Source organism: Anabrus simplex, chromosome 4 (genome assembly GCF_040414725.1).
Source record: "Anabrus simplex isolate iqAnaSimp1 chromosome 4, ASM4041472v1, whole genome shotgun sequence".
Lineage (NCBI taxonomy): Eukaryota > Metazoa > Arthropoda > Insecta > Orthoptera > Tettigoniidae > Anabrus > Anabrus simplex.
In genome coordinates, this window is record NC_090268.1 from 205,981,737 (window position 1) to 205,996,072 (window position 14,336).

At 41.3% G+C, this 14,336-nt stretch overlaps 1 protein-coding gene across 1 annotated transcript; it reads left to right on the plus strand.

Moving 5' to 3' along the window:
• The first annotated feature begins 6,546 nt into the window (after nucleotides 1-6,546).
• Nucleotides 6,547-12,663, plus strand: LOC136872228 (myb/SANT-like DNA-binding domain-containing protein 3). Its single transcript, XM_068227376.1, has 5 exons — nucleotides 6,547-6,946; nucleotides 7,051-7,115; nucleotides 7,223-7,324; nucleotides 12,230-12,280; nucleotides 12,371-12,663. Exons 1-5 carry the CDS (start codon nucleotides 6,547-6,549, stop codon nucleotides 12,602-12,604), a joined length of 852 nt encoding a protein of 283 aa, XP_068083477.1. The 3' UTR covers nucleotides 12,605-12,663.
• The last annotated feature ends 1,673 nt before the right edge of the window (nucleotides 12,664-14,336 follow it).

The window sequence follows — 14,336 nt, forward strand, 5'->3', positions numbered from 1 at the left end:
TTCTCCAAGTCAAAGAAAACAGCTACCAAGTGCTGTTTGCGAAGAAACGCATCCTGGATAAAAATCTCCAGGCGTACCAAGTGGTCAGTAGTCGAGCGAGCGGCTCGAAAACCACATTGGTACTCGGACAAGAGTCCACACGAGTCGGCGATTTACCATCCTCTCAAATAGCTTACACAAGCAGTTTGTAAGACAAATTGGTCTGTAACTTCCTGCAAACTTAGGATCATTGTCAGGCTTGAGGACAGGAATGAATATGCCCTCTCGCCACTGAGACGGAAAATTACCCTCTATCCAGATTCGGTTGAACACACGAAGGAGATATAGGAGACTATCATCACTAAGGTGTTTCAACATCTGGTTATGGGGATGTTGTCCGGTCCAGGAGACGTGTCCTTGCAAAGCGCTAATGCACTACGGAGTTCCCACTCCGTAAAGGGCACGTTGTAGTCCTCTGAAGCTTGGGTGGCAAAACTAAGGTGATGACGTTCTGCCTCCGCTTCAGAGGTAGGAAATCAGCATGGTAATTCCCGGAGCCGGAGACATCCGCGAAATGACTAGCGAGATTGTTAGCAATCGCTAGAGGGTCAGTGGCGACACTGCCTGCAATGGAAATTCGCGGTACAGCAGATGATCCGTGAATACCCGAAATCCGTCGAAGCTTCGTCCACACTTGGGATGATGGAGTATGTGACGTCATGGGCGACACATATCTCTCCCATGAAGCCTTCCTACTTTGTCGAATAAGAACTCGCGCCTTAGCGCGGAGTTTCTTAAATGTTACCAAGTTGGCCACAGTAGACTGTCTATGGTAACGTTTATGAGCGCGAAGGCGTTCTGTGATGGCTGCTGCTATTTCATCGTTCCACCAGGGTACGAGTTTTCGGCGAGGAGTCCCCGAGAAGAACGGAATGGACTCCACAGCAGCAGCAAGAATAACTTGGGTGACATAAGTTATTTCCTCACCGACAGTCCGCCTGATATCGTCATTAAAGACAGCTAGTGATGAGTACTTTGCCCAATCAGCACGTTTAAGAATCCATCGAGCGAGAGCCTCGACGGATTTATGCTTCAACAAAGTAAGGATAATGGGAAAATGGTCACTGTCACAGAGATCATCGTGTGTATTCCACCGAAACAGTGGAAACAACATTCGGCTGCATAGACTTAGGTCGATGCGAGAATACGGGCCATAACGTACACTAAAGTGAGTTGGTTCTCCTGTGTTCAAAATACATAAATCCAGCTCTGTTGCTAATGTTTCCAGCTCTCTTCCCCGGGGGCAACGCGCCTCAGAGCCCCACATGGGGTGATAGGCGTTAAAATCACCCAATAAAAGGAAGGGATGTGGAAGCTGATCTATAAGATAAACGACATCAGTTATATTAAGATGCTGGCCTGGTGGAAAATAAACATTACACACTGTTGCTATGACAGGCAGTGAAACGCTAACAGCTACAAACTCGAGCTGGGTTCTTAATGGAACCTCTTCGCTGTAGGTATCAGAACGTACAAAAATGCCAACGCCACCGGAAGCCCGGTGAGCATAGTATCGTTCTGTAGAGTATAGCCTAAAATTTCTCAAGACCGTACGAAGACCAGATCTGAAGTTGGTCTCCTGAATACAGACTATGGTCCCCCCCTTCGAGCTTTTACTCTTTGCGACGTCGCTGGGAGCAGCAACAGTCGCCTTGGGCGCAGCGATCAGCACAGGTGACGATGTTGAAAATGACGAACCTGGAAGACTCTGAGCTATCATGCTGTAGTCGAGTGTACGGGCAGGTGTATTCGTAGAATTAAACTTACGGCGCACTTCCTGGTAGGAAAGACCATCCAGGGTCTTGATCTCCTGGATCTTCTTCTCACTCGGGTATGTCGGACAGTTCCGATCCCGAGGAGAATGAAAACCGGAGCAATTAGTGCACTTGTACGGAGTTGTGCACTCCTCCGCGCCGTGAGCTACTCGTCCACATGTACCACATACAGCCTGATTCGAAAAGCGAGAGACCATATGTACGAATCGCTGGCATTGATAGCATCGCATAGGAGGCGGGATGTACGGCCTCACATCGCAACGATAAGTTGTTACCTTGACTTTCTCTGGTAACACTGACAACTTGAAAGAGACAATGAAGGCACCAGTGGCAACGTCTTCACCGTTGACCTTGCGCGTAATGCGCCGGACGTGTGTCACGCCACGGTTCTTCATGTCTTCCATCAACTCGTCGTCAGTGTTCAAAATAAGGTCGCGGTGAAAGATGACGCCGCGAACCAGGTTCAAGGACTTATGCTCCTCCACTCTGACGGGGATTTCGATAAGTGCTCGCACTTCAGCAGCTGATCAGCTTGCAGTGCTGTACGAGTCTTCATAAGCAAACTACCGTTGCGCATTTTCTTAAAGTCCTCAAGTTCGCCGTAAACGCCTTCGATGTGTCGACTAAAAAGGATCGACTTCACCAGCTTAAAATCATGCCCATCGGTTCTGGTAGCGACCAGGAACCTAGGGAAGCTGGATCCCATTTCTTCACGCTGCGCATGTTCCCAGGGAGTTGAACCTCTCAGGGAAGCAAAAGTTAAAGACTTAGGTGGGGGACCACCTTGAGAAGGACGACTTCGTTTGGAAGCCATGCCCGATAGCATCCTCCCCGAATGCCACCCACTCCGATCAGGGGTCTCTGTAGCCGAACCAAGCAGCCAAGGCAATACCCACCTGGTCGTAGCAGGTACTGCCCGGGGTCCGATGTTGGACGATGCCTAATACGGGATGACTGAGGCAATGAACACTTGGGCTCCCTTCCTCCAGTCACCCGCAACAGCATGTACCCCATAGCGTGTACAGAGCACTAAATATAAAGAAAAAAATTAAAAATAATTAATAATAATATGTCCTTCTGGCATTCGGCTGTGCGGGGACCTGTGTTGTCAGGCGGATACCACTGCCAAGATACCTGGCGCTCCCACCACGCAATGGTCCTGGGTGGACAGTTGCGGGCTTTTTGGCGTAATCGCACACGTAAGAGGCCCATCTCCGGGCAGCACGCACATCAAAATTTTGAAATGGTCTACATCTGACCCTCGGAAAAATAATAATAAAATAAAGAGGGGACTATGGCCACATGACCCTTTAAGTCGCCTTCTACGACAGGCAGGGATTACCTGTGAATGTACTCGACCCCTCCCATCCACAGGAGGTCCAACACATTATACCAAACCGCAATCAATGTCCGCGCCTAGGTCGCCCCTTTTAGTCGACTCATACAACAGGCAGGGGGTACCGCGGGTGTATTCTACATGTGCGTCCCCCACCCGCAGGGGGTAGTGTGTTTGGTCCGCGAGAGGTATTTTATTTCCCTCAAGTCCGCCGGCAAGCCGGTTAGGACCCCCCCCTATCCGCCACCTGGGACGCGCCACGTGGGAGTATCACCTCTCCCCCTGCTACGCCTTCGTAGCAGGTCCGTGGATAAAAGGCTTACAATGATCATTCTCGGCTAACGTTTCAAAAATTAATTTTAAATCTTAAGTTTAAATATAGGTTGTATATAGATTACGTGCGTATTCTTAATTCCCGGTTCTTGTTTTTCATTATTCTTGCGCGAGTTTTACACACCACGTGTTTTTCGTTCCGCGATGTGCAGTTTGTGTTGCCGTGTTAATTAACGGTTGGAAGAAATGGGTTGTCACTATTTGTAATAAGTTTTTTTTTTTTTTTTTTCGTAAATTTTACTAAGCTTCTTGGTGTGGCAAGGTTTCGCTTGACCACGTGTTTTGTAGGAAAGTGATATCTTCACATTTCGTGTGCTGTGTTCGCTTTCCGAAAATCTTCTTTGATAAATTTCAATATGTTTGACTATGTCAATTTCTTTTTTCCGATACGTGTCTTTGATCGTAACACTTGTGGGATATCTTGTTGCTTTAAGCTATGTCATTAAATTATGCTAACTATTGTAGTTCTGTGCATGATATGTTATCTCCCGAACAGTTGAGTTGCGTATGTCTTGAAAACAGATGATTGCTTGACTTACTACGAGATTATGAGCGCTCAATTAAATCGCTCGTGTCGTAATCATCTTCTTTTCTTCTTCCAGATATGTAAATTGTAGTGTGTGTTTTGGTCAAGTTTTAGCATGGAGTCTCTTTTGTTTTTCTGAAATGTTTGTCTCCGTTTATTAATGGCAACAATTTTGAGGTTAATGTAAGTTTTCGTCTATTTCTTCGAGTGTTTTTCTGTTCGTAAATCTCGTGTTTCGGCCAAGTATGTTCAAAATTGCGTTTCTTGTCGCCTGTTGTGTTTTATTTGGCAGTATTCCACGTGTGTGATCTTTTAAAAGTAATTTTTACGTCATGTTGATGATGATTGATTTGTTTAAAGGGGCCTGACATCTAGGTCATCGGCCCCTAATGGTACGACATGAGACGAAATGAAATGACATATTAAAAGTCTAAAATTCTCCACTGACCAGAATTCAAAAATGTGACAACGAAGAATGAATGGATGGACATGAATTTAAAACAATCAGTGGTTGCGACCCGCAATGTCTCACAGGCACATAAACGGACGTGACAATATCGTATTACTGACCAAGGGACTACTGCTATAGCATAACACTGAATCGATTATGCGTGCAGTCAAAAGGGGGTCCTAAATCGAAGTTATCGGCCCCTCATAACGGTACTGATCGCTATCAAAATAGAACCATGGTAGCTTTCCTGTTACGGTACTAATCAAACGTAGCAGAGACTTGCGGCATTCCACACATTATTGTACTACTCAGAGCTTATGAAATTCGACATTTAATACAGACCTATGTTTTCCCACTTTGCGGCGCCATTTACAGGCAACGCAAACCTATGGTGTTCATCACAGAAGAGTACTAACCACAGGGACCTCTCCCTATCCCGTGGTGTTCCTCATATTGTGGGTACTAATCATAGGCAAGGCAGAACCATGGTAGCTATCATCCCATGGTCCTGCTCATATGGTGGTACCATTCACAGGTACTGCAAAAGCCGACCGCGCGGTGCTCCTGTGTGCTACTAATCACAAACCAATTTCGTACCTAATGTAGTGGTACTACGCACAAGTAAAAGCAACCCTTGGTGTTCCCCGCGTGATGGCACGAATCAAAAGCAGTTTCATGGTTCCAATTTAAACATCCCTTGGTCGCCCCTTTTAGTCGCCTCTCACGACAGGCAGGGGATACCGTGGGTGTATTATTCGTCTGCCTCCCCCACCCACAGGGGGTGTGTGTTTGGTCCGCGAGAGGTATTTTATTTCCCTCAAGTCCATCGGCAAGCCGGTTAGGACCCCCCTATCCGCCACCTGGGACGCGCCACGTGGGAGTATCACCTCTCCCCCTGCTACGCCTGCGTAGCAGGTTCGTGGAATTTTTACGTCATGTTGTAGCTCAGTATAAATTTAAATTTGCGGTCGTGTGTTTTTTTTTTTCTTTTGCTGGATCTGGTTTCGTTTCCAAGGAGGTATGGCACTATTTTGGGGACTGTTTCCCAACTAGCTGCTAAATTCGAAAGTTTCCTAGTTTGTTTTGTGCTTTTCCATCGTGTGTCTGTCCCCTTGTCGCGTATATTTATTTACCCGTGTGTTCCTATACTTCTAGGAAGGGTACTACATTCACTGTGACAGTCTTGTAGGGTGAGTCGTGTTCACCATATTCATAAACCAGCATCCAGGCTGAGGCCTATTATGGGCAAATTTGGCGGGTTACGGTTCTGCACTTGTGCTCGTGACATGTTAGATATCTAGTGTATCTGGTATGAGATTCCTCGTAATCTTTTTCTTGGTATTAGGTGCCTAGATGGAAAATGATGTCCCTTGTTGTTGTAGAATGAATGCTAGGAAGATTTTCTGCAAATGTTCATTTCGGTGTTCTTACGCTGAGCTATAAATTGTTGTTAAATTCATAGTAGGTCTGCAGGTTGTCAAGATTTTCCTTTCTGTTATTTTAAATATGTCACTAGCGAAATTTTGAAGGTATCGCGATTTAGCTAAGTCAGTCAGTTAGTTTTCCTGCTTGTTTTGTCTGGTTTGATTTTATCGGTGTTAAAAATTTCTTGCATTACGGGTTCGTGTCTTTAAATTTATGTACTCATTTTGTCGAAGTATGGGATTCCCTAGATTGAGTACGGTTCTAAATTTGTAGCTGTGCTGTATCTGTCCTACGATTTTCGCATATAATTGTGAGTTTGTATTGGGTGCCTTGGGTAGGCATATGTGTGTGTCTACAGAGACTTAGGGTTTAAGGTGCTGAGAGGCTATTCCTCTTTTAGGAGTACGATATTGGCCCTAAGGCCCGGTTTCATCAACACATGTTAAATATATACTAACAAGTTGTTAGTTAATACCGAGTTAAAAATTTAACATCTTGTTAGGTTTCTTGCGTTTCATCAAACTTTTCCTGTGAAATGTTAACTAATCGCCTGTTAACTCCACTAACATTGCGAAGTGGTGTGGATTACGGAGGCAGTGGTACGAACATGCTGTTTTACAGCGCGCTCCGATGCGCTTTTGTTTGAGTACAGCTGTTAAATATGGCGAGTGAAGCAAAGAGGAATCGAAGTTCCAATTTCTTTTCCTTCGAAAAGGAGTTGCTAATTGAGTTAGTAAGTAAAAATAGGGAAGTGATTGAGTGCAAGCGCACAGATGGCTTAAGAATAAGAGAAAAGGACGAGGCGTGGGAGAAAGTCCGGGAGGGTTTCAATTCTAATCCCAATGTAACCTCCCGGACTGCAAAACAACTTCGCCAGTTTTATATCAATATTAAAAGGCTGGCGAAGAAGGCAAAGGAAGAAGAACGGTTGGAGAGATTCAAAACAGGAGGTGGCCCCTACACTCCAACTGCAACCAAAATAGACGAAAGGGTTCTATCCTTGATAGAAGACCAGATAAAGCCCTGCAGTAACGTGTACGACTGTGATGCGGTTTACTACGGTATGTATTGCTTTTATTCATGGAGGACCTCAATAAAAGAGTATGTTACATGTTAATATAAATCAGATGGTAAATGCTAAACACATTTTTGTGTACTGTTGTAGGAGATGCCGAGATAGTGGAAGTTGTGGATGAGGATGAGGATCTTTCAGTTGTGGCAGCTGTACAGGTAATTATAAATTATATCAAATATTATTTTCCATGAACCGTACGTATACCTTACAGTGATTGAATGTTAATACATTATACTGAACAAGATGTGCATTGTTCTGTTAGCAGAATGAACCAAGTTTGGTTGCGAGTACACCACCCAAGGCCACTACACACCTTGAGAGCACCAGACTGGATATAATTTCACCACAGGCCACTCCAAAAACTGTAAGTCCATATTTCTTTCTAATGAACTTGAATATGAGGTAATGTTTCGACTAGGCCTATACTGTAGAATGTGGTTAACGTTTAACTAACGATGATGTGCCATCCAGGGCTGAGCTTAACCTAGACAAGAGGAGACAATTACTTCCTGCAGCATAGCACATGGGGAGACTTTGTGACTGAAGTCTACTGAAATAAATAAGTAAACTAGCATAGTGTCCTCCAACTTATAAAAAGCTCATCACTACTACTACTACTACTACTTCTTTCAGAGGGACAAAATAATGTATTTGTTTGACTCTAAATACAGCTGACCACAAGGGTCCAGAATAGCTACAGAATAGAATTTGTTGTGAAAATCTGATATAAGTTTAGGCCTAGGTAACTTTGTCAATTCTAACTATGTGAAGCATTCAAAACAGTTTAAAAATACAATCTGTGATGCAAACTGTTGGAGGACACTATGCTAGTTTACTTATTTATTTCAGTAGACTTCAGTCACAAAGTCTCCCCATATGCTATGCTGCAGAAAGTAAGCTGGAATATCTGGAATCTTTGAATATGAGGAAATGTTTTAACTATGTGCTTAGGCAAACTTGAAGTCAGATTATGCAGGTAGTGCAGTTGAATTGACTGGAATAGCCAGTCTGAAACAAGTGTGGAAATATATAGCTTACTTCCAAACTTGCTTGTTGAGGTTTATCGTGTAAAAGTGTCATTACATTTATTATCTGGGACTGGATGATGTTTTCGAGGGTCGAGTCTCTCCTACGCTCTCATTAACTTGGTGAGAACAGTAACTTGATAACAGGGGATAAGCAATAGGGTAGGCGAACATAGTTCAGTCACTTGCTTTACCTTTAATAGTGCCCTGGTGAAAATTAAAACTTGTTTTGAAAGTATAGATAATTTTATGATTTATTACTGTCATAATTTTCATAAAACTTTTCAGACCACATGCACATGTACATGTAGCTCGTTGTTTGCTAGGGTCGCACTTAATTGGTAGGAACTAATATTTTGAGGAAATGTGTGCACAGGTTGTGAGGTGAATAGAATTTTTCAACATTGTTTTCTGTATAGCATAAGTTGTATGTTGAGCAAAACATGGCAAAAAAGGGTTACACTTTGTATAGATGTGTATGTATTAATTGGTTCTTAGTGTGCTGGTGTTGTTATTGACATCTGTCTGAATTGAATTCTGGGAGTCATGCAGTGGCTGAAATGGCTGCTGATACCATAGGTACAGATTGTCACACAATGTATGATAAGTTGTGAAAGTAATTATATTTCTTGGCATCGCTTTCCCGCCAGTCATTCAAGATTTGCTGGGGTTCATTTTGTTAGGTAGAATTTATGCCCCCAGACACCTTTGCTTGTCCCGTTCCTATCTTCTTTATAACAAATGATGATGTGCCAGCAGCGCCATGTTCGATCTGTGATCTATCTTCCACATAACACTATCAGAATCGTTACCAACATTTCTAGACGAATGGTGGTAAATTAGACAGACAAACAAAGTCTAAACTCTGATGCCTTGCTTCACTTTGCTTATATGCTGTGAAGAAACCAATAGTGAAAAATCATCTTCACCTCGCAACCTGTACCAAACAGCATTGTGTGCTGACCTTAGTAAGCTGCTAATAAAAACTTAAAAACTTTCCAGTCTACCGAACACAGACTAGAAAACTTGTAACTTTATACTCAAATGAACACCGTATAGCAGCAGCATACATTTCTATAAATCTTGGTTTGTGTAATAATTCTACATTTAAAGGAAACAAATACAAAACACATGTTTCATATAAATTCTGAAAGTAGGAACGAGGCAGGGACATCATCTAGGACAAGGTGAATGATTAAGGCTTAACCTGTTGCAATGTACTATCTGCGCACTTTTTAGCGATAGATTTGGGTACAGGTTTGAGGAGTAAGGTGGGAGTGCTTCCGGTTCCGTTAGTACTGCCAACTGAATGGAAATTGAATCGATAATATGATCGATCGATATGAATTTTCTAAACCTTTGTTATTTTAAGCCAAAAACTGTGTCACACACACATATTATACAACATTTCTCGATGCGAATCTTATTCCTAGAGTGAATTTGATAGTTTGGCTTTGCTGTGTAAATAACAACAGTACTAGTACGTAAAGTGTATGCCAGACGTCGCACAGCGATGCATAAGCGATTCATAGTTTGTGTTTCAAAGATTGCCAGTACGAATCTCGAAGATTGCCGAGGTCGACCGCTTCAGCACTAGGGTGTAAATCTGTCGCAAAAAAGTGCGCAGATAGTACTTTTTATTCAAAGATTCAGCATATTTTAGTTCTGACTGAAAATCACTATGACTGTAATTAAATTGAAATGTTTTCCAAATTGTTACACATGTAATCAGAACAAATTTAAGATTCCCCAAACACATAAAACTATAAAATCAGACTGATAAAACCTAAAGATGGGGAATGGAAAATTATACAAATACAAGGCTTATGAAATTGCTAGGGTAATACCTAGTTTAGAAAAACAAATCAAATAATTCACTGGTTGGCTATGAAATGTTCGTATCTCTTCCATCGTCTGATCAATGGACAGTCCTTTTCATTTCTCTTACTCATCTAGTGATTCCTCTAGTATGTAACAAATAATGGTGAATTTACATGGCAGCTATCTTGTGTGGCATTTCTTTAACTACCTTACTACTAACTACCCTATTTACACACAATATTAAAATTAACAACACTTTTTTGACAAGGCCACTTCACATAATTTAGGAGTCAAGCTTGCCAAGTCAATCAAAATTATTCAAAATTCTGAACTGGAAAACTTTTAAAAATATCAGATTTCACTCTCATCATCACAGCCTGCTCATTGTTCGATATGTAGCAACATTAAGTAGCTCTTCTATTTTCAGAATTTTTTCCTCTTTACTTTCCTGTTTATTTAAACAATTTTTACAAAGAAATAGAGACTGATATCATCACTCAACACAAAATCAATTTTACAAGTAGAAAAGCAAATAATTGTTTATAAGCTTCATAGGAAGAGAGTCGCTTCTTTGCGTGTTTTTGGTCACTTTTCATACATTGTAGGCCTACTCCTTTTTTTCTGGTATTCTTATAACAAAATTATATATTTTCATGAATGGTTTTCTGTGTTGTTCTCCAGTGGAAACTGCCTTCTGACACACTTATTTACTTACATAATACTTCAAAAAATGTGAAAACTTGTTGGATTTCCTCCACGTACTCTTTTTTTCCGCTGCGTCAGTCGCATCCAATTATGAAGAGAATCTAGGGACAATGGTCATCACCTGAAGTCTCTATCGCAACTTAGCACAAATACCTGAAATGCCAGCTTGCACTCATCTTCAGTGAAGATGTAAAAAGGCTCACTTTCGAATCGCTCCTTCTTTACCCCAATGGCACAGAAATAAATTGGAAGAAAAAAATTACAGTGAGATAGACATTGTCATTTTGCTTCCAACAACTATCCGTTCACAATCATTAGTTCCACTTGTTTATTTCTTTCTCAGTTTCAAATAAAATTTGAATAGGTGCAATAATATTGTAACTATTTAATCATAGACGATAACATCATGACTACAATCATGCTACAAACTGTAGGCATACTTTAGTGGGATCCACTGAGCCCTCTTTTACTGAACATTGAGACCTATGATATGGATAACCGCAAAGTACAAACTATGAATTGAGACACACGATTATTCATTTTGCGGGGCATGGATTCCCACTTCACAGTGTGTATAAATAAGAAATCCCACGCTCCAACCTCAGACTGCAAGTTTGAATGGTGTGCGGGACCATGTGATAAACACCGTTCTCCAGTATGTAAAAGAAAAAAAAAAAAAAAAGACAAGACTATTTAAATACAGCAAATTTGCAGTGAATGACAGTTTAAAAATTGTAATAATTGTAAGAATATTTCACATGTAAATTGTGCGCTTTTCTGTTTAATAATAAAATAACAAATTTCTCACCAAGCAAGTGGTTGTGCGATTAGGGTCGCACAGCTGTGAGCGTGTGAGATAGTGGGTTCGAACCCCACTGTCGGCAGCCCTGAAAATAGTTTTCCATGGTTTCCCATTTTTACACCAGGCAAATGCTGGTAAAACCTTAATTAAAGCCATGGACACTTCCTTCTCACTGCTAGCCCTTTCCTATCCCATTGTCGCCATAAGACCTATCTGTGTCAGTTTAACGGTAAGCAAATTGGAAAAAAGGAATACCCTCAAGTTTTCCCCTTTACACATTAACATATAAAAATAAACCTAAAGCTGAAAATATATACATACAAAATCAAGCACTATGACTTACTACTACTTGTTGTAATTGTATAGGCAACAGTGAACAATAGTAACAGCAACATACACAGTTTTCAGGGATTGCTCTGACATGTGGTATTGTGATTCAGATCACTTTTCTTATATTGTGTCTTTTTAGCCACACACTGATTTTAACTTTAATATAATCCTACTGTTCACTTTTCAAAACGCACGTCTTTCGCACAAAACTCGTCTACACCTTGAAACCAAGTCGTATACTGCAGCAGTTCAACGACACATACAGGATATCAGCTGAGACAACTAGTAACTGTTAGTAGACGATAGCCACTTGTCAACACGATAGTAGATTCACAATAGGCACTGGACAAAGAACTCTTACCATTGAACTGGCCTGCAACTAACATACGCTTGTACGGCCATCCACCTTCCCCATCCCATTTATCATGACGAACACAGTGTGGGTAAGGGTTACAACCTGCGCAATACAGACAAGTGTATGGCCTAACTTACACAATATAGTCACCAGTGTCAGAGGTGTTCATTTACCTGTTTTCAGCAATTTCTACTTCTCTCTTCCTTCCTTACAATTTTTTTTTCTTTTCAGACCAAAGATAAAACCTGCGCAGAAACAAAGCAGTCAACTCGCTCAAACAAGGTCAGTATCTCATTAGCTATTTCACACTGAGAAAGTCAAAAACATTATTGCAGATGTTTTAAGATTTTCCTTCGTCATCTTTGTTCACAGGCCAGTCGTTGTCGGAACAACATTGCTGCACTTGCTGAGAGCAGGACATCTCTCTGCGAAAAAGAAATGAAGTTGATAGAGGAGAAATATAAGCAGGAGATACAACTTATTGAAATGAGAAAAGAAACCGAGAGGTTGAAACAACAAACAGAGAAGTTGCAACAGGAAGCTACAAAGGAAAAGCTTCTCTATTTAAAAGAAAAAAGACGGCGAATTGCCAAAGATTGTGATTAATATTGTAAATAACCATTATGTATTCTTATTTATGTTTTTTTTATTTTTAAAATAAAAGTTTCATGTGCAGTACTTACAAGCAAAGTGTTGTTGAGCAATTGAATTCCTATACGCTACTGCTGTGTGTTCAGTATCAGCTTCAATGGGATGATTTTCCATCCTTTCATTCCTATTTCCCCTTTGCCTTATGTATTGGTATAATGGTAAGTCATCTGGAGGAAGTTCATCTCTAGTCAGCACTGCGATGTTGTGCAACACAGCTGTCGCTACAATAATGGTTAAGGCTGACTGGCATTTGATTCGTAATCCCAGGCTGAGAACAGGAAATCTTTTCCAGACCCCTATCATCCTTTCCACGCAGTTCCGTGTCCTGATATGCGCTATGTTGTAGCGGTTTTGAGGTCTTCCTTCAGGATGTAAGTATGGGGTTAACAGATACTTTCTTAGCGGGTATCTACTATCACCTAACAAAATCCCTTCATTAATTGTCCCCATTTCGAACTGTGCTCTGATGTGGGAGTTATTAAATATTGTACTGTCTTGTACAGAACCAGGCCACCTAGCAACTATATCACTGATTTGGAGGTTAGGGTCACTTATCACCTGAACATTAACAGAGAAATATCCCTTCCGATTACGATATATTTCGGCCCTATTGCCTCCAGGTGATTGGATTCTTACATGTGTGCAATCTATTGCACCTAGAACACCAGGAAAACGACTTGCTTCATAGAAGTCGCGGATAATTTGCAGACGTTCTTCTACTGAAGGGAATGTTACATACCTCCTCCTCATGGACGCTATTGCTGCAGACACTCGACAAACAACTCTACTAACAGTGGCTTTAGAAATTCCAGCATTGTCTCCGACCATTACATGAAAAGAACCAGTAGCAAGAAATCGTAATGTTATCAGTACCTGCAACATTGGAGAAAGAGGTAAGTTTCTCTTCGTAGGATATTCCAACCTCACTCGAGTTTCTTCAACAACCTTAGCAACGACTATTTTCGATAACCTGTGTCTATGAAGAAATTCCGCATCCGTCAAATTTTCGAAGTCATTACGTCGCTGAACTCTTCTTCGATTAGGATTTTTGTAAAAGATCTAAATAGAGCAATTCCGCATCGAAAGCGAGATTCACAGCGGCCATTTTGGAACAGTGGAACAGGTTGCTAAATGCTAATGTTAGCCATTTAACATTGGAAATTGCTGATGTTAACTTTAATACGCAGTTTAACATTTGTTAATGTTAACAGTCGTTGATGAAACGCAAATTTTCTTTAATCGGATGTTAAAATGTTTTAACACCTTGTTAAGTACTAACATGTGTTGATGAAACCGGGCCTAAGAGTCTCATTGCTGTGTGATAAGTTCAAGTGTACTTGAAGTCATGTACTGCCCTTTTCTATTGTGGGTACTTCTTGATGTGTCATCGCACGGGTGTTTTGTGTGTGTGTTCTTGTGATGTGAGATGGAGTCAGTATTGAGGTCGTCTGTGCCTTTTACTATTGGTTGGTTATGCTGATTCAGGGATCGTCGGACTTGTTTTGGTTGTTTGATGTTGTCTGTGCGCATGTCGGAGGAGAAGATGAGCTTGGTAGTCTTGTGTGTTGTGCGGTTATCTGGTAATCTCTGGTATGAAGGTTGTACTTGTACCTTTTTATTTCATATATCAGTGAGTTGGATTTCTGTATCCGCACTCTTGCATCGCTTTTGTATTTCATTTTTGAGC

Excerpts from the sequence above, each read along its gene's own strand:
- LOC136872228 (XM_068227376.1), top strand. The coding sequence starts at position 6,547 with ATGGCGAGTGAAGCAAAGAGGAATCGAAGTTCCAATTTCTTTTCCTTC. Across the intron at positions 6,947-7,050 it reads CTGTGATGCGGTTTACTACG|GAGATGCCGAGATAGTGGAA; the intron begins GTATGTATTGCT and ends GTACTGTTGTAG. Across the intron at positions 7,325-12,229 it reads CACAGGCCACTCCAAAAACT|ACCAAAGATAAAACCTGCGC; the intron begins GTAAGTCCATAT and ends TTTTCTTTTCAG.